Consider the following 20,743-nt stretch of genomic DNA (forward strand, 5'->3'; position numbering starts at 1 on the left):
CACATTTCATAAATTCCCATGATGGAGTACACTGTATGGCAAGAAATGCTTCTTCTGTTCATATGGAAATAACACTACATTTGTCAGCCCCCTCAGCCATGTTAGGACGGAAAAGCATTGCTCCCTTTACTCAGTACTGAACAACTAGTAAATCCTGAAAATATATGTAAACTTGGCCTTGTGTCTTCTGATTTTTTTTTCTCTGAATGAAGTGTTTTTAACTGCAGTTTGCATCAAAAGATTGGTAATGTTTCCCCTTCCCCCCACAAAAAAAAAAAAAAAAAAGTAATTTCCAACATTATAACAGTAATACCAGATTTACTTAGAGATGCAGCTTAAACATTTGCAAGATGAAACTGCCAGCTTTCTGTACAACAGCTGAAGGCTTTTACAACTATTCCTATCCTTTTGTTTTGATTTTCCTCCCACACAATGATGGAAAAACGTTCCCTGAATCACTATTAAATGAGCCTCAGGTGGGAGGAGGAGTGGACAAGTAGCGGCTGCCTGCCATAAAGGGGACCTGGTAAGTTTTTTACTGGGATGTCAGCAGCAGCAGCAGCAGCAGCAGCAGCAGCAGCAGCAGCAGCAGCAGCAGCAGCAGCAGCATTGGACTTTAGGTTTTGGGGCTCTAAGGCGGGGAGGAATAGCTGAGTTCTTGTAAGGAGTTTGGTTTGGTTTGGTTTGTTTTGGTGGGGTTTTTTCCCTTCTCTGCACCACTCTCCTTCTCAAAGGTCAAAGTAATTCTTTGGCCTGAGGAAGTCTGTAGGCTTTTTGGTGCTTTCAAGAGCTGCACAGGCCACCCTAGATGGAAGCTGAAGAGGACTCTAGCATTCCTAAGGCATTCTGAAACTCTAGGCTGAACCGTGTGCTAGTTTGTAACAGGTCTCAAAATAATTTTGGTTCTTTTGTAACTTTGCAGTGCTTGAATCCTGTAAAGAGTTAAGTTTCTGTGTTCTCTGGTTTCTCATAGTCTTGCTTATAAGCTATGTGTGATAGTGTTGTATTGCTTGCAAGTATTAGTTAACTGAGGAGACATCTAAGTGTGGGAGGAAGCTCTGTCTTGTGAATTTTACATGGCTCTGAATGCAAACTTACACATAAGGATTTTGGTGGGGTTTTTTTTGCTACCTATCATTTGGTTTAAGCGTAGGAAGCAGGGTGTCACTGAAATACTTGGTTTACTATGTTAGTTAGCTGTCCTTCTTAAGTATAGTATAAAGTACAAATCCTGAATTAATTGAGTTCTTATTGTAATGTGCAACAACACGTGCATTAGCATTAAGAAGTGTTTTCTTCATGAAGCATTAAATGTCTGATTGTGTGAATTTTTTTTCCCCCTTTATGTGTGCGTGTGGCCTCTTGCTCAAGGCTAATTCACTGCAGGCTTTTTATTTAATTGGCTGGGATACTACTTAAAGAGATGTATGCATCTAAGACTACTGAAGCTCTGGAGCTTTAGAGCATGCTACAAGGTTGTCTTGAAGGACTGATATCGAGAGCTGTGTACAAAAGCTTGCTTAGCAAAGCCCAACTGAAATATTTGACCTTGATAGCATGTCAGTTTGTTACCTTCTGTTTGGAAGACAGCAGTGTCCTTACAGAAGGATGTTTTCTTTAGGCAGGGAGAGGAATGTTTGCTAAATTCTGACAGAGCATAAAAATAAGTAAGTCACACACTTTATAAAGTGGTCGATAATGATTACTTCTCTCTTTCAATGCTTAAAGAAAAATGAATACTGCCTCAACTTCAGAAAGTGGATCATATTCCACAAACCACCCAGGACCCTTTATTTATGCACAGTCATCAGCTCAACAGCCTTATCCAAATCCATGGTACCTCAGTTATGCATACAGTCCATACTGCGTACCTGCTCCAGGTAAGGTAAACAGCAGCTCTCTGTGGGATCTTTACTTAGTTACATACTTCTTTCCTCCACTCTTGCAGTATCTGTGTTAATGAGCCTCTTGGGTGTTTAGCTAATACTTAATAAATCAGATTTTTCCCAACTGTAGCACTACACTAATTCTGCCTTAAATATGTACCTTGTGTGGTGGAAAGGATCTGCTTCTGGAAAATGGAAGCTAAACAAAATATTAAGTAATGGCCATCCTGCAGACACAGAGCTCCAGAATATACTTAGCAATTAATATGCGTAGTATATATGAATTCCACATGTGCATGCATGATAGGTATTGATAAAAGCAAGCTTAAGAAAATAAGAAATATATTGTTTAATACACCTTGTAAGTGCTATACTTATGTGAACTTCTATCTGGAGCTGTCTTTTTCAAAATCAATACTCTATCAATAGTCTGTGAAATACCCAAAGAAAGCACAGAAAACAACTTGGTGAATATTCCAAGGGGTGAAATCAAGCTCTGGTTAAAGTGTAGATGTTGAGATAAGCTATTCCCTAATGAAGAACTCTCTCTGTTTTTGCACCAGGTTTCCGAAGTGGAAATCCATATTTTCCATTTTATTCTGTTGCGCTCCATGAGTACCCTAGATTTTTTGTCCCACAGCAGCCAGTGCATGCAAGAACTAACAGAAGGCCTTATTTTAATGCTGCCCCACCTTCCCCTATGTTTTATCATGCAACAAGATTTAGACATTATAATAGCCCTGGGAAGAAAACGGAGACAAAAGAAACACAGACCGATCCTAGACAGCCTGAAAGCAAGCAAAAAAGGCATCAAGATATCCGTGCAGAAACGAAAGGTTGTGATGCAGGAAATACAGCCTGTGTTTCTCCTGGTATAGGTACAGAGACTGAAAGCACTTCAGAGAAACAAAATTCATTTGGCTCTTCTATTGTGGTAGACAGAGAGTTTCGTAATAAGAACCCTGCCAGCTCTACACAGTATAGAAATCTTCCTTCTGGAAGCTATGCCTTTGAGAAGGAAGAAGTGAGGATAGAATATGGAAATGGCTCTCCAGCTATTCAGCTGTGGAAGTCCTTTAAAGAAACAATCCCACTGTATGATGTGGCAAGTGGTAAACCAGTTCCAGAGAACATAGTGCCACATGACTTATTTTCTGTTAGCTCATGTGAAGGCATGATATATGGCCCTCATGAAGGGGAGAATATGCTGCCAGGGGTTTCCTTAGATGAGAGAAAAGCTGTTGTCACCTCCAAACAGGGTGCTGAAGCTGTGCAAGAGAAAGATGTCCAAAATAATGAAGTGAAGCTGGATGCAGAAAAGACGGCAAAATCCCGCCCAGGTGAAACCATGGCAGTGCAAATCACAGAGTTGGCAAGATCTGTTGGTGTAGATCAACCAGTGGTAATAGCTAAGAAATCTAGCACTAAAAGGTCTGCAGGATCAAAAACTTCTCAAGAAGAGCCTGGCTTTATTCAACAAGCAGGACTACTTCCATCTAATATGGAGGTAATGAGTGACTTTCAGCAGAAAAAGCTGAATTTAAGCCACAGTGCAACCAGTGAAAGTCAGACAGAAAAAAGTATTTGGTGTGACAAATCGATTGAGAAGTTTGCTCCCTCTAGCAGCTGGCTGGCTTGTTTGGACAGTATGGACACAAACTACAATGCCTGTTTGCCACAAAGGAAGCGTCGAAGTGTAATCAGTCTATCTTCTGATGACATGTCCTCTGGAGAGGAAGGCTCATCAACTGATAATGCCCCAGTGTCTTATTTTGTGCCTGACTATGTGCTTCAGAAAAGCATGTATACTCTTCAGAAAAGTACAGAGGGCTTAGAGCAAATTAAAAGCGGTGGATCCCCTAATGTAGATGAAGTGGTAGAAAAGGAGCAGGTGAACAGCCTGAATGACCAAGATGTCAACTCTTCAAACACAAAGATCAAAGAGACTTCAGGTAAAGGTAGAAAACTGGGAGCCCTTTCTAGGTCCTCTAGTAGGAAAGAAGTCGATTCTCCCAACAAAAAAGCAACTAAGAGTTTGTCAGAAGTTGAGGACTCTGAAGAATATTCTGTGAAGGGAGAAGAGGAAGATGAAGATGGAGAGGATGAGTATGAGGAGGATGAGGATGAGGATGATGACATGGATGAAATTGAGTATTTCTTTCAAGAAGCCCCTCCATGTGGCATCTTGAGGCCAAGTAAAGGAAATTTCTACCAAGTCGGACAGAGAGTGCTTTGGAAACCATCTACAAATGCTGTACCAGCACAGTTAATTAGCTGGCCTGCTCAAGAGAAAATAAAAACTAGGAGTGGGCTTGTTGAAAACATTGGTGTAGTTTACAAGCCAAAGAAGAGAGGACAAGATGAAGTTGTATACAGTGACTATGGGTATTATGGAAGAAAGAGGCCTATGACAAGAAGAGAAGGACTTGAACACCAGCGAATGCTGCGGAAATTCTTGAGAGGTGAGCTAATTGCTAAGGACAAAGTGCTGATTAGTAGCATACACAAAGAACACCTAATTGCAGTTTCATATTGTAGCTTAAACTAGTGGGAAGATTAGAGCATGTTGTAGCTTCAAATTTGGCCAAGAGCCAGAAGTCCTGCAGAATACTTTTTCTGAAGCAGAGGGAAGTTTGCTGCAACTTTTTAGCTATTGCATAAGGACTCTGCATTTTTACAGTCAGCTGAGAATAATGCAGAAACTCTCATTTGTTTTAGATTTGATATATTTAACTGTCTGACATTAGTGGCAATTTATTACTTTGTAAAGCTTAAGGTAATTTGGATTATGTATTTACTGTTGCTTAATATCTTAGAAGCTCTGCATTTAAGTTTACACAGTCTGACTCTCCTATCACAGACTAATGCTGGGTGCATCAAAGAGAATTAACTTCATTATGATCTGGTGGGCATATCTTGTGTAACTTTCCTGCGGTTGAGGAGTCAAACAATATTTTTTTTAATTGTAGCTGCTGCTCTCTTTGCAAAAAAAGTTTTGTACTTTCAGTAAACTCGAGTGAAACAGTATTACATTTGACCTGGGAAAGGACATCTTATTTATTCCAAGGGAGATCCTCTTAGAAATTGGATTAATGTAAACTGAGAATAAGAAGAGTTATCAGTTTGCAACTGGTTATATGGTCACTTCAGCAGGTGGCTGCTGTTTAGTAGAGTCTTGCATTGTAAAAAAGAATCAAAATAGGGTGATTTACTGCTAATAGCAGGCTTAGTGTTCTTAAACTTTATTTTCTTCATTCAAAATCTGTACACCTAATGTGTCCTGTGATTTTGGTTATGTGTAATCTCCAGAAAACTGGTTCTATTTCAAAAGATTCCTACAATCAGAACCAGTAGCTGGCTTTGCATTCTGGCTTGTGGATCAAACAGTACACTAGCATTACCAAGACTAAATACTGACCTGATTTTTTTTTTTTTTAATTTTAATTAGGAAGGCTGTTAAGAGAGAACATGGGGATACCACCTGAAGAGTACTGGATAAGAAGTGGTGCTAAACCCAGATTTATCAGCCAAATACATGGTAGTTTCTCACCTTCAGCAAGGAGCAAACAACAAGGTACAGCTTTTTCTGTGTGTTTTTGTTCCTAAGGAACATCCAGAAGGATACAATACAAAACAGCAGGCATGTGATAGTTGCATAAGATTTGAAAACAACAAAACTAATCCTTGTTGCTTTGCTATTGATAAAATACTTGTAAGTTGGTGTATCTTGGATAAATTTATAGCCTTCTCAAACTGAAACAGGGTAATAAGGGTGCATCAGAGACACTTCTGGGGATTTTTAAAGGTAATTTTATAGAAAATCAAAGCATTAAATGCTTTGATGTGGCCAAAGCAAAGCCTTTATTTGTGTGAAGTTGTTACTGCCATAAACTGTAATATGAATTCTTTATACAGATAATACTACTCTTGATACCATGTGCAGTGGTAGCTCCTAATTTTGATCAGTAAAACATGTAGGGAGTTCTATGTGATAGCTTCATATGTCAATGCTCAGAAAAACTAGCAAGGACCAACAGTTGTGACACTGCTAAAGAATGAGTGCAAATCATTGTGATCTAGTTAAGGAAAAGATGAAGAAATCAGTTATTTTAACAAAGTAATAGCTTAGATAGTTTCTTAGCTCATTAAGCAGAATGATTCGGTTTTTCTTCTTTACAGTTAATTGTCTTACTTGGAGTTCAGATCTGGTTTTGATGCTTGAGCGTATTGGGGCTTGGGATTATTTGCCACTTGCATTAGAAGTTTTCTATATGCAGACTTCAGTGTTGTAGGGTTTTGTTTTTTAATGCCAGCATGCTCTGTAAGAGTTGAAAACATTTTACTTTAGCAGTGTTGATCTTGGTTCCACTACAATAATGTATGCTTATACGGTAATAGTTCTAAAATAACTGTCAATTACCTTTAACCTTCAGCATGTCTCTTCTGCATCTTTGAATCCATAGATGGTGCAGGAAACTGAGGATGTTTGGTCTACTCCTTGCTTACTCTTCCTCTTTTTCCCAGGTAGTTGGAAGAAGTCATCACATTCAGTGTTAGGAAGCAGGAACTGGTGTTTTCTGAACACTGTTTGTGCTAGTGGTTGCCTCAGAAGTGCTAATAAAATTACATTCTCTTTAAAAATGTTGCCTATATTAGTATTTGCCTTTTCAAATTAAAGTGACCTACAATTAAGGAGGTTTGTCTAAACAAGATATATGGCTTTAGTAGTAATATCATGCACTAAATTTGACTACTTGAGCAGTTTACTTGTAGTGCATAACTTTACAGGTCTGAAGTTTTTTAAAGCCAGTGGGTGAATTGGGTCACTTGAGAGCACCAGCTTGTCTTGAACACTTGAAAAGTGAACTAAGGCAGAATTATCCAATGTACTAGGTTCCTTTTTTACTACATTAACACCTATCCAAATTAGGACCCAAAATACAATGCATCCAGAATTATGGTTAGACAGTGATTAAATGCTGTAGATGTATAAGATTTGCTTGGCAAGTGTATTGTCAGTTTTATCTGCTACTTAAAAGAGGTACAAAAAAGGGAGGGAGGAACACCACAGACCAGCTGATGAAAGTCATGGTTAAATTCGCCTTGAGACTATACATTGAAGAAATAACACCATTTGTATCTTGTTATTCAGTGTGCCCACCTTTGGTTAAAGCAAAGAAGAAAAGAATGGGCAAGCCACCTTCAAAACACAGAGACACGAGACATGAGGTGGAAGAAGTAGAAATGTGGGAGCTGCCTAAACACTGTGTGCACAAAGGTTAGTATACAGTGACAAGCTACAAAAATGACTGTTACAAGCATTTCTTTCTATCTTGGGGACTGATCTTTCTTGGTTTGAACTGCAGGGATGTTGGATAGTTTGTGAAATATGCAGAATAGGTGGGGGGGAAGCTAAATTTTGAGCACTTAATCACCTTGCTATGAATGCAGCGTAGCTTTGACCAGGTTAGGTTCCTTCTTTGTTTAATGTAAGGATGGGGGAGGAAACCCACACCAAAACCTGCTGTTTTAGTCTAGTTTCTCTTCAAACTGCTGTACTGTCTCTTTAAAGTGCTGGGCCCTGTGTCACATTGCAGTACATGCTTTTATTTAAGTTGCTCATCTGCCTCAGCCCAAATGATTTGCAATTTGATACAACACAAATGCATATAGATAATCCATAAAGTTGGAGATAATACATACAATCTCCATAAAGTTGGAGATTTTAAGAATTAGGAACTTCTGGCTATTTTGGAGGAAGACAGGGAAAAACAGAGGAGGGAAAAATCAAAATGAACTTGAGTCAGCAGTAAATATGCTTTTGTGCATTTGTGAGAGTCTGAAAAGGTTATAAATTGAAAAGGGTCAGTAGATACAAGAAGCTATCTGAAAGATCAGTTTTCTTTCTTGAAAAGAATAAGCTAGCATAGAAAAATGAACTGAAATATTCCACCAGGAAATACATGAGTAAAAGATAGTCTCTCTCTTTCACATAATAAACAAAGGATTAGACTTTCATCTTGGAAACGTAAGGAAGCTTGGAAACAAACTTAGACAGAAGTATCTTACTAGTGAAAATCTGCATCAGCCCTGAAGACAGATTGTTTGAGCATTGGTTTTAAACCTTTAATTGCTGACCAGCTTTTAGTAAAAACATCCAGGGAACTTGCGTAATCCCAAAACATTCCTTGTATTTTCCCCAGAGATAACTGATGTTTCTTGGATACATTCAACAATGTAGTTATAAGAGCACACTGAGAATGTGATATGAGCTTCATATGGAACTCTTATCTGTTATGCTGGGATGTTCTGAAGTCCAAAACCACTCATGCACATTTTATACTAGCTGGGAAGTAGAGTACATAATTCTAATATCAACCATCAGTACCTGCAATAGGAAAAGACAATCACTAATATTTAGTCTTTTTTTAGAAGCAAACTGACATAATTTTGAGGTGGAATATATACATACCTTAACTTTTTTCTTTTTTTTTTTTTTTTCTTTTTTACCTTTAGGGCATGGAACAAGGAAGTCTCTCTCTAAGAAAAGATAATTGCAAATATTGGGGCAGAAGTGGGGGAGGGGAGGAATACCAAAGTTTTTTTGTATAAATCCAAGATTTGATTGTTATTCTCTTGTATATTTTGTAAGTTGCTGTTCACTCTAAAAGGGCAAGAAGTGACACTGTGAAGACTGAGTACACACTTAAAATGGAATGAAGTATTTAACACCAAAGTCACCTTTTAAAACTAGCACATCCACTATTTAAATAATAAATTTCATAGAATTGCACTTTGAGACTTCTTGTGTTCTCTCTTTACACAGTAGCAAAAAAACTTGAGATGGCCATGTATGTGCACAACTGCTATTACAGCATGACAGTTATTGCTGCCCTGTCCTTAAACTCTGCAGGTCTGTGAAGACTGTCCACATTATCTAATAGTCATATGATCCGGACATAAGTACAAGATCCTTTTCTATCAGCTGGATTTGTTTTTGTCAAAATGTAAAGGAGTTTAGTTAAAGCTGTATGAAGTCAAGTGCTGTTTTAAACTTTCAAGGCAGTTCCTCAGATCTTACTCTCATGACTGAGGACTAAAACTAAAGTATGGAGTTGATGTGATGCTTCCCTCTCCTTCCTGTTTTCTCTTGAGATTTTTGAGTCCTTTATGGAGACCCTGAGCTGGAGATATGAATCTGAAAGGTAAAACAGAAGTTTTTAGTGGTGCGCCCTGTTTTCTGACTTCTTACTGATGACTTCTATGACTTACAGCTGATACTGTCCCTGGAAGTCTCTTTACAGAATTAAGACAATAAAATTAGGTCTGTGCTGAGCTGTCTTAGGAATAATGGTAACAGACTGATCTAGATGAGGTGGATAGCTCAAAAATATGTAATTTTTTCCCATGTCTATGAAGGCTATTATTACTGTGTGAGAAGAATAAATATGATATTGCCAGTCTTGAATGATTTGCAAATAAAGTGATAAAGTGAAGAAAATGGGGAAACAACAACAACAAAAAAACCCAACAAAACAAACATCTGTTTTTCCTTAAAAAAGGGCGGGGTGAATGGACAGACAGAACTTGTCTTTTGCTTCCTCTCCCATGTTCTTATTGTGTCTGTGCCCCAGAGTAAGCTAGATGGATAAAAGCAGCATTTCCTGGGACTGTTCAGGTTTTGTGCCTACTATTACTACTTTGACCTGTAACTGAAATTATGCTGTTTTCCCTCTTAGTGAGGAGTACTGATGTTTCCCTACCCAACTGATCCTATCTCTCCACCTGATTAATTGTTAAAGCTCTGCTATAACTACAGCCTTTACCACATGTTGGTAGAGGGACAAAGTCATTGTGATGACAGGTTTTCAATTCCTTTTTACTTCAAGCAATGAAAGAAAATAAATGCCTGAAAAATTCTTATTTTGCTTCTGTGCTGCACAAAATCTCTGCACCAGAACTTCAGAGAATAAAAGGAGGAATTCAAGCATAGAGCTTTTTAACACCCATTTCTGCTGATAGCCTTAGCTGTATCTTTTGTTGCTTTTCTTATAAAGGAATATTCATGACCTCACAATCAGATGGCATTCTTACTTTTGGGAATGCCATCTTACACTTGACAGGTACTCCAAATGATAGTCTTGGTCATCCTTTTACAGGTCTTGCACTACTTAGTGTGATTTCTACTCAGATGCAAGAAGTACTTTAGGGCCTGGTGATACTCCTGAGAGGACTTGAGGGAGTAGCAGCTCTTTGTCTGAAAAGCTATTTTATTCCTGTCTGAAATGCTATTTTAAACTGGTTATAGCTTGTGCTATACCTGTGCTATGCCCAATACTTAAAGCAGTATGCATGAATGCTCCAGTATTCAAGAAGTAATTCTTTGATAAGATTATATGCACTGCATATAATCCTGTGACCTTAAAATTAAATCTTCTCCTTGGCTTTTTTTCCATTCAGCAGCATGGACAATTTGTGGATTGTATCTTAACTGGCTCACAGCTGAAACTAATGTTCCAGTGAGTCAAAAGGCCATGCTTCACGAAGGCAGTGAAGTACAAACTGTGTGCAAAAGGCTGGGAGCTTGAGCCTAGGTTCTTGTTTATTCAGCCAGGTAACGAGGTCTCAGTGCTATTTAGTTTTGCAGATGCACATACGTGTCAGCTTTTGTTCCCGCTGCAGCCAGACTGACTGCCCAGTGACTCACTGCAGAGCTGGCAGTGCTGTGAATCTGTAACTGTCGCAGTACTGCATTGCCTTGGAAGTTTTCACATGCTTCCTGCAGCATCTCCTGAAAGGCAGCTGAAGAATCTATTTGCTGCTTGGCACACCAGCAACAAACCTTGGAGGCCTCTGGGATTGCCATACTGAGAGCATTGTTTGGACAGACTTACTGTCTGTGGTTCAGGATTTCTAAATCATTATTTGTAGCTAACTGAAACCTCTGTTGCGAAGTGGGTGTGGTGTAATGACTGACGTGGAGCTCTGGGTTCTGTTGGCTTGCAGTTTGGTAGCACCTGGATGGCATAAATTTTTTTTCCCCTTTTACAATGTCTAGTGTTCTGCCTTATACTGGAAAATATTAACCACAGGTCTTTCTAATAAAATCAAACAAAAGCAGAACTGAGCCAATGGCAAAAAAAAAAAAAACCAAAAAAAACTGAAAACCAAACCCCAAAAGCCTATAACACTCATGGCATGCTAACTGAAGGCATACCAAGGAAAAACAAATTCATTCTTTTTTGGAGTACTTAGCTTCCCCTGACTTGCTGCCACTGGCTGTCTCACTTGAAAAGACTATAAACCCCACCTCATTGAATGGCCAAAGAAATAAGGAAAATATCAATATTTTACCTGAAATACCTTTCTTACCAAAGTGATGCAGAGTATTAAAATAAAGGACCAGGGAAGCTGTATTGCTTTTGAGGGTGGTTTTAGCTGCATTTAACACTTATTTGGTTTCATGGGACTATATGTTATTATCACTTGAGCTTCAACAGAACATTCAAATGGAAATACGTGTCTATAAAGAAGACCAGAAGAAAATGTTTTTCAAACAAAAACATTAAATGGTTATGATTCAAAAAATAAGGCTAGTCTGTTTTTCAAGACTATAACTTTCTATCCTGCTTTCTGGGTTTACTTCAACATCGAACTGCTTTTCATTAATCTAAAGGGGTGTTGGTATTTATCTCTAGTCTACATATTTTTAAAAGACTTATCTTAAATGACAGCTTTGGCACTGCTTAAAATGCCAGACGATGACGTGAATCATGCTTCTCAGCACTCTAGCCCTGGCTGTTAAAAGAGCTCCTGTAAATCTTAGACTATTGGAACTATTAAATTTTGAAATGCTACTTTTATGAGTTGCAGTAAAGACCTACATGCGATATGACAGGGGCTTATAAAACTGGAAATGATACAGGGAGAACAAACACGAATCAGTTACTCACATACCCTCTAGTGTAAGATTAAAGGTGTGTGAAATTAAACTAGTACGAAGCAGTGCAAAAGCCAATTGCTACAGATTAATAAATAATGATGATGAATTCATTGCTAAGGAAAATGGCAAAGTTTATAAGCAGTGAGTGGATATAAAAGAAAATATCCAAGGCCACTAAACGCTAAAATCTAACCCATGATTCTAAGTACCTGCACCATAGGTACTCTCAGAAGAGGTAGAGGGTGAGAGAGTATTTCAGTGAAGTAACAGAAATAATAGCAGAGTTTGCACTGCTCTGCTGTGGAGGTGTGTTCTATAAACCCTGACTGCAAAGATACTGATATAACAGACCTTTAGTCAGGCATAGAAAAGTTATTTGGCATCTCAAACATTTAAATTAGGTTTGATACAAGTTAGAAATGGTCTCCTAATGTATTTTTCTTAATTGTTGAAATAATAAACCCTGACTGATACAGAGAGAGTTCCATTAACAAGGAAGGGGATTGCAAAGGAAAAACTGAATTTATTTTTATTAAACTAAGCTTCAGAACACTTAAATGACAAAAGCTGAAGTAACTGAAGAGATCTTAAATAAGCCGTGCTCTAGACAAGCCTGAGTAAGAGTTTTCTATGAATTCATCAGTTCCATATGAGGCTTCCAGCATCTGCTCAATAATCTATAAATGCATTAATCTCAGCCCCAAGTGTGGCATTACAAGAATCATAGAATGGTTTGGGTTGGAAGGAGCTGTTAAGATCATCTAGTTTCAACCCCCGGCCATGCACAGGGCCACCTCCCACTAGACCAGGTTGCCCAGAGCCCTGTCCAACCTGGCCAAGAGAATCACTTCATTATAGATATCCCTATGCTATTTCAGCTGTTAAATCTTTGTCTGGTGAAAGAACAAGACCCTTAGAATTTGATAATGCTGCTGATAGAGGGAACTACCAGGACTCACCAGTAAATCCCATCACAGGGAGATTTGCTAAATACAAGACAAAATACAACTCTACCTTCAAGGTCTGGGAATATGATAGAGAAACTTCTTGTATGTAAGACTTGCTTATCTTGTTTTTTCTCAGAACATACTGTGAATGACTGGCAAGGAATGGGAGGTTATTTTTACTAAACCACTCTAAGACATGTAGGAGGGAGAAAAAAACATTTTAATTTATACTTTCCCTTGTCCTCTCTTCCAAAGCTTTGAAGAAAATAAAACAACATCTTAGCTGCATTGTAGTCTATGACTCCTTGATTTCACTGTTAATGTTCACTCTACTGTATTAGAGCTGTCATGTGGGTTTTTTTTTCAGTATTAGCATACCCACAGAGACTAAATTCTACAGAAGTTCTTTCAAAGCAAATCCAGTTTTCTCTTTCCTTTTGCACAGTATCAATATCCATCATCTAGTTCCTCAATTCACAGCTCTGTACTAATGTACCTTGAGGCTTCAAATAGAGTTGGTTACTGTAAACTGCTGTTTATAGCTATCTCCATCTTCCTGGTTGAGTCTGCAAGATTATTTAAAAGTGTGGTCAGTATGTAAGGTCTCCTAAGTACACAAAATGTTCTCTTCTTCCTGCTTACAAATTCTTTACTATTATTGTGGTTTCATGCATATAGTTGAAAACCATTTTGAGAGCCTTACACATTTATATTTTTGTGGGATGATTTGATGATTTGTTGTTTCCTCATCAAATCTAGTAAACATAAAAAGTGGGAATTTATTACCCCCAAGCCTTTTAAAAAGGAAACCTCCCTCAACTTGTGTCAAAACAACTGATACTGCAGAATATGCATACATTAATCTTTTTAATTTCTTATGTGGAACCCCCCTTTTAAAATAACTAAACCTACTACCTCTTTACAGTTAAGTTGAATATTTAACATCATTTCACTTGGCTCCCACTTCTGTGGTTTAGACACTGTAGATGTTTCACTTCAGGTGTTTCAGAACTGTGTATTAATGATGGTGATGTTGAGATTTTGTTACACACACACCAAAAAAAAAAAAAAATCAAGTCTTGCTGATGCTGCAATTTTGTCTTAAAATAAATCCCCTTGATTACCTTTTTTCCCCTGCAGCAGAACTCTTTATTTCCCTAGCTGCCAATATTAGGATAAGTACACAGAACTTCAGCATGTATGCACAGAAGAAAATACAGTACAACCTGCTCATTACAAGCACTGTAAGGGAACCCTTGGTGCTCTGCATGGTGCAAACTGCAGTCCTGGTACAATGAGGCTTTGTATATAATAAAATAACTTCATGGAGTAAAGACACTTCAACAGACAGTCTGCTAATGCTACAGGTTTGTCAGTGATCCCTTGGTGTTCGCCTTTTTCTGCTGCTGGTCTCAGGTAGCAATGCAGAGGCCCCATCTGACCAAGCTGGATGAGTCTCAGCATGGGTTTTACAGCACAAAGATATGGTTCAATGCAGCTTTCTTCTTTCTGGCTGCAGAGGGGCAGAAGAGGATGCCAGTGTAGGATGCTGTATGCATACACATGTATGTTTCAAGTTTAATAAAGCCCTTTCTGGTGTTTTCCTCCTCATTCTTTGGATCTTTCCTCACAAGTAGAGAGGTCAATGAGCATGCAGCAGGTGACTGCTGTCAGTCAGACTCTGACTTGTCGTTAGATTTGGATGATTTATGCTTCCTCTTTTTTTTCTTCTTCTTTTCTTTCTTTTTCTTTTCCTTTTTTCTCTTTTTCTTCTTGTGTTTATGTTCTGAGGAAGTGGAGCTGCTGCCATCTTCATCATCGTCATCACTGTCATCACTACTATCAGATTCTGAGGTAGAGTCCTCCAGGAGCTGCTTCAGTTGCTGTATCCTGAGTTTAAAATAAGTGAATGAGAATCCTTTCTAGCTTCTCTTTCCCCCCCTAACTTTCATCTTTCCTTCCTGGCTTGAGGAATGGTTAAGCTGCATGCACAGGGCAGGGGAATGCTTCCTCTTTCTCTTAATTACACTCTCATTACAGATAATATCATGGACTGATAAAAGCAACTCCGTTGAGACAAGCATATGTTCTGCTTTCAGGAACTTTCCATCCCACTGGATGGGAAAGGCAGACTAGCTTATTAGCTCATTTATGTGTGCAAAATAATAAAGCAACAGCTAACACCAGCCCACCTGGTGATAAATAGTTCTATGCTTATCCCTACAGAGGCATATTGGGATTAGGATATTATGACATTCATTGTCCTGCTGATACAGAGAGGATGTCAGTGAAGCTGACAGAGCAGGCTCTACTCTGGATGCAGAAATATTTTTGAAAGGCACTCTTCTTTGAACTTTCAAGGATTACTGGCGAATAGGAACAAAGTATTTGCTTATTTTATTGTTGTCTTCTGTATCCTCTTCAAGGACTCCTCTCTAAGAGTGCTGCCCTATGGGCTACCTATAGTTTGTTCAGTTATCCCACTGAAGCGGTTCAAGCAAGAAAGCAGCAAAAGCTGCCACTTTATATACTAAGTAATGACCTCACAAAAGTAGCAATATAAGGTGCCTAGAACTAGCTTTCTAAACCCCTGCTTCATATCTACAGAAAACATTCAGACAAACCACATTTTAGAAAACATCTCAGTGAAGTCAGTGAAGGAAAAAAAAAGAAATCAAACTGTTTTTTCAGGCCTAAACCAAAACCACACCTAAGTACCTGAACATTATAGCATAAATGCATACAACTGCTCTTTAAACTTTGTTTTGGGGAGAATACAAAAGCAAAAGAATTGAAGTGATTGGTAGTACTAAGGAGTGATTATTTAGAAAGCAGAAACGCATTAGTCTATCAACATAAAGAAACTGCCATTAAAAAAATGCTCTGAACTAAAAATAAGCTTCTATAAAAAGGTCATCTATACATCAGAGACACATTACCAAAATAAAAATAAAATTGAAAATGCTGTTTACTACAGACACACTCACCTCTTTTCTTTTTCATGACGCTTATTTTCCCTTATTATATCATACATTGGATCTTCATGTGCCTTTAAAATGGAAAACAGGAAATGCAATGTTATCACCAATGGTTTTACTTCCTAAAATAATAAACCAAAGCAACCAAATGCTAGAGGCTTTTATCAAAAGATGGAATATGCTTAGCAAGCTCTTAATTCACTGTCAGACTTAGCACTGTTCACCTGAACTGGTGTATTTGTTTTAAAGGTTTAGAAAACCTTTCTAGCTACATCTCCAAAGAAGGGGACCCTCCTTAGGTATGCATCTCCCTACCTCTCCAGCCACAGCTAACTATGAGAATCCCATACATAATCTGTGGGAACAGCTTGACTTAGATAAAATACTCAAGTTCAAAATAATGATCGGTACCTTAAGAGTACATTTTAAAAAATCTGGATATAAACAAACAGGAATACAGGAGTAAGGAATACAATATATGGATAACGAAATTGGAGTTGTTCTATCATGCTATGCACTACCATTACTGGTTCTAAAATCAAATTAAATGGGCATTGCAGCAAAAGATAGCTGTGAAGGAAGACAGGAAATAAACTTTGCAGACATTTAAGGGGGGTTCATGCCATGCAAGAATGCAGAAAAAAGGTGGGGCGGTCATTTCTGTTGGAAGATTAAGCAAACAAGTCCAACGGAGAGGAGAGATGGCCAATGCTGACCAGAGGTGGGAACTGAAATTTCAGGGGCAAATGAAAGATGTTGGGAATGCACCATGAAGGGTCTTGGACATACAACAAGAGTTTGAGGCAACAAAGACGCCTGAAGGAAAATGAAGACTAGAGGCAGTCTGGTCATGGGAAAGGGCTCTTTGCATTTGCATACAAACAGTACAAATCCAGAACTTGGACAGACAAGCCAAGATTACATTTTTCAAGGACAGAAATGAGGACATAAGACGTGAAGTGATGACAGCTTGAAATATAGGTCAATGATGCAAAGCAACAGAAATAGGTAAAGAGACCACACAGGAAGAATCTGCAAAACTGAGATGTAGCTTCATGCAGCAAGAGATCAGACTTGTAGACAATGACTGGATAACAGACCTAGACAACAGCATTCATGATGTGGTTGTTCACAGTGAGAGCAGAAGGCTTGAAGTAGCTGTAATGTGGGCAGCTCAAGCTTGACTACACATTTTTTGTTATGTTGACATTTTAATCACAAAAAAAAATAATAGTTGAAACAGGCTCTTGAAGATTTCCAATTTATATATAAAAATTATTAATTTTCCTCTTGAAGAGTAGATTTTCTGCAAAGTAGTCAAACATACAACCACACCTGTAGCTTTTTTTTTATTAGGAGATTTTCGGCATCTATATTATACTAGAGACAGAGAAAAAGTCCTTAATGAGGCATCATCTAACAGGCTTATCTTCAGTTGCAAGATTATGCATTATCAGGACTAAAAAATACAGGCAGCAATACTACAATATTGGTACTCACTACTCTAAATTGTTCCAACTTCTGATTGCCTTTAATAAAGAATGGGCATTCCTTATCTCCTGTTCTGTGTCCATAACGTTTACATCTCCAACCTTTAAAACAAAAAGCAGCAGTGAATTGCACCTCTGAGACAGATCAGAAGAAGCATAAAAAAGCCAAAACCACATTTCTGCAAAATGTTTTCAATCTGTTGGAAGAAACACAGAAATACAACCACTATGTTGATAAATGTAATGTCCATAAAATACCAGGCTATTACAGCCTTCAAGATACTGTTTGCTTTTCTATCAATATGATGTGAATCTACCTGGACTTCATCATCTGTCCACCAGACATTCTGCCTGCCCCCAGCATAAATGGATGATATATGATGGTCTAATGACATCTGGAGTATTTTCAGCCTTACACTGCATAACTTTGACTTCTTTTCCTAAAGGCATCCAAAGCCCTTTTGTTGGGGCATGTGCCAGGAATTCTCGTGCGCTTTCATTGCCTGGTACATCAGGTATGCAGTCTTCTGGTTTTGTTTCATTCTCCTACAAAAAAAAAGGCAGAATGATAAGGACAATAAAATAACTTCCTTTTTTTTTAACTTTGCAAGAATTAATACTTCAAGTGTACAGACCTTCACTTTATAGGAAACATATTCCCCCCATTATCTTTTTTCCTTGTAACACACAAAAGATTTAAAATACTTGATGCTTTCTTTTTTTCTCACCCTTGAATTTTGCAGCCAGAACTTTGCTGCACAGGAATTTCAATCCTTCCCATCCATTTATTTGAATAAATAACAGAAATGAAAACTTGACACAAAGTAGAGACTTTGTTATCCTCTTCCTGCTAGAAAGACATAACAATTACGAGGAAGCCTTTACAACATGGAGCAGTTACTTTTTAGGTTAAAAACATTACTTTATGGCTTAGGTATATAAATTTGGCAAAAGAAATGATCACGATGAAAGAATTATATTGGCCTAAGAAATAGAGAAAAATCCTGAAAAGATGTCATTCAAACCAAAAATCTGCTTTCCATAAATAGCTCCCCTCTATCCACACTATTAAATACTGCATGAAGTATGCTAAGAGATTATGAAAGTCCTGGTCTTCTTCTATCTGATCCTGGGCATTTCACTCTGGATCACCAAGACAAAGTGGTCAGCTTGTAATCATTCTCTGAGTTTTTCCTGGGAAGCCATTACTTCTCTCTGTAATTTGTATAGGCATCACAGACATTTAAACACCTACAGAACACGTTTTTTGACAATCCCTCATAATACCAGAAAATGACTGCTTTTTACCAACCTTAATTAGCCCAGGGGGAGGTTTCTCATAGCTGAAAAGCAACAGAGATATTGTTACTCTGCAGCTTAGCACAGACAAATAAATTAAAAAAATACACTTTTTTAGTGGTATTGAGTTGAAGCCTTCAGCTCATATTTTTCCTAAAATTTTACCCTATAACTGATAACTAAGAATACAGCAGAGCATGGATACAGCAAGCTGAGAGACAGCATTTATCATATTAGTAAACATGTCTCTTGCAACATCCTTCAGATTCATATTTTTGTCGGAGCACAACTGCTTCCTGGGGCTATGTGGTACATTTGATCTAGCTTCAGTTACCATACTTGCATACTTGTCTTTTTCTGTTGCATCCTTCCCCAAGGTCTCCAAACTTCTTTACCTCAGTACTGCTGAATAGCCAGCTGAAATTGTCAAGTCAGACAGCTCCTTACATCTAGCTTTGCCAGCCAAACCTAATACATAATAATTTCATCATCTTCTGTGCATTAAACCTTAAGACAGAGCCCAACTGACCAAAGTACCATATTTTCTGCAGCATTTCTTTGGGGTTAACAGTAGATAAAACATTTGCTAAAATCCAAGTAGCAAACAGGTACTACATAGAGCACAAAGCAACCGAGAAAATGCATGTGCTAAGGAGTTAAATGCCAAGACAATACAAAATAGTCCTGGAGGTAAAGAATACATATTACTTAGAAATATGCACATCTATATAACTGAATTTGTATTGGGTATTTTCCCTCTCAAATCCCATCTGTATTTAAAAAGATATACTATTTTCTGTAATCTGCTGCCTTAGTGAAACTGTAGCGTGATCTTATAAGAGAACTGAGATTTTTTTGGGGTTATTTTTCAATGAAACAAGAAGAACAGCACTGTGCAAGCCCAGACTACTGAAATCTTCTGCTTTATGGAAGACTCTTTTCAAAAGGACTCTCCAGACATTATCCACATATTAAAACAGCTAGACACAAAATGTTTGTACTGGCTGTACATCATTTAAAGCCGTAAGTTTGATGGCATAGGCAACATTTCATTGGCTTAGCTGTGCACACACAGCTAATCTATAGGATTGCTAGGCACAGTCATACTAATACAATCAGAACAGCAGGGTGGTTAAAGTATGTTCATCCCTTCTTTATAACAATAACTTTGGAGTGCTTTTTAGTCCAAACTGATTTTCACTTGCAGGTGGAAAAGAAAAGAACCAAAATCATGTTATTGTATATCTTCTAACCTTTTTATTCCATTAAAACAATAGTTCCTTTTCAGTGAAATAACATAAACCTTTTACAGCACCTTTTTATCCCAATTTATTTTTCTTTCTGGTTTTTTTTTTTTTTTTTTAGTACATTCTAGTGGAACCTCTGCTCTCCTATGCTGCATCTGTCAGACTTAGAGGAACCCGGGAGAGCCCCTTCTGTGCCCCAAAATCCCTTCATAAATCGCAAAGCAACTCTGCAAGTGGCCCCGAACCCCTTCTGCCGGCTCCCCCTTAAGGGGACAGGGGAAGAATAATCACAACCGCCCAAAAAAAACCCCCAAACCCTGCACTGGAAACGAGTCCCAAATGCCGGCGGGGTGTGCTTAGGGCAGAGCCGGAGCGGGAGCCGCAGGCAGTCTCCCCTCCTCCGCTCCTTACAAAGACTCCAAGTGCTGGATCTTCTGGAGCTGCTGCGCCTCCTGCCTCTTCCGCTTCCTCTCATGCCGGTCCTGGGTCCTGCCGCCGCTCGCCGCGGGCTCCGCATGGCTCCTGGCCCGCGCCTGGCTGCCCCTCGCCACCGCCTCCTCCTCCGCTCCCTCCTCCTCGTCCTGCCCCTGCCCTCGGGGCGCCCGCTGGGCCATGGGCGCGGCGGCCAGAGCCGCGGCGGACGGCGGGGCCCCGGCGACGCCCCCTCCCCGCCCTCCGCATCCCGGTTTCCGGCCGAGCGCCGACTTCCTCCGGCGCCGGCAGCCCCCGGCACCCCGCCCCTCAGGGAGCCGGCCCCGCCCCCGGCACCCGCCCCTCACGGAGCCGGCCCGGCCTGGGGTTCTCCCCGCCGCAGCCTCAGCCCCGCGCGGCTGCTTGCCGCGGGTTAGGAGTAACGTGCGGAGTGTTCCAAACACCATATTAAAAACAAAACAAAACAAAAAAAAACCACCCAAACCAAAACCACCCACCCCAGCCCCCCAAAATAAAAAAAC

General features: G+C 39.1%; 2 protein-coding genes across 2 annotated transcripts; one reads left to right on the forward strand and one right to left on the reverse strand.

The window, feature by feature from the left end:
* Positions 1 to 980: 980 nt before the first annotated feature.
* LOC103813179 (uncharacterized) lies at positions 981 to 12,195 on the forward strand. The gene is made up of 3 exons (XM_050971008.1): positions 981 to 1,880; positions 2,450 to 4,371; positions 6,852 to 12,195. The coding sequence occupies exons 1-3, from the start codon at positions 1,733 to 1,735 to the stop codon at positions 7,167 to 7,169; spliced, it is 2,388 nt and encodes a 795-aa protein (XP_050826965.1). The 5' UTR covers positions 981 to 1,732; the 3' UTR covers positions 7,170 to 12,195.
* Positions 12,196 to 12,332: 137 nt separating this feature from the next.
* RP9 (RP9 pre-mRNA splicing factor) lies at positions 12,333 to 20,464 on the reverse strand. Its single transcript, XM_009086223.4, has 6 exons — positions 20,202 to 20,464; positions 18,557 to 18,587; positions 17,661 to 17,790; positions 17,255 to 17,346; positions 15,764 to 15,825; positions 12,333 to 14,666 (listed from the first exon to the last, which is right to left on the reverse strand). The coding sequence occupies exons 1-6, from the start codon at positions 20,402 to 20,404 to the stop codon at positions 14,447 to 14,449; spliced, it is 738 nt and encodes a 245-aa protein (XP_009084471.2). The 5' UTR covers positions 20,405 to 20,464; the 3' UTR covers positions 12,333 to 14,446.
* Between the last annotated feature and the right edge of the window lie 279 nt (positions 20,465 to 20,743).

The sequence above is a fragment of the Serinus canaria genome, chromosome 2 (assembly GCF_022539315.1).
Source record: "Serinus canaria isolate serCan28SL12 chromosome 2, serCan2020, whole genome shotgun sequence".
Taxonomy (NCBI): Eukaryota; Metazoa; Chordata; class Aves; order Passeriformes; family Fringillidae; genus Serinus; species Serinus canaria.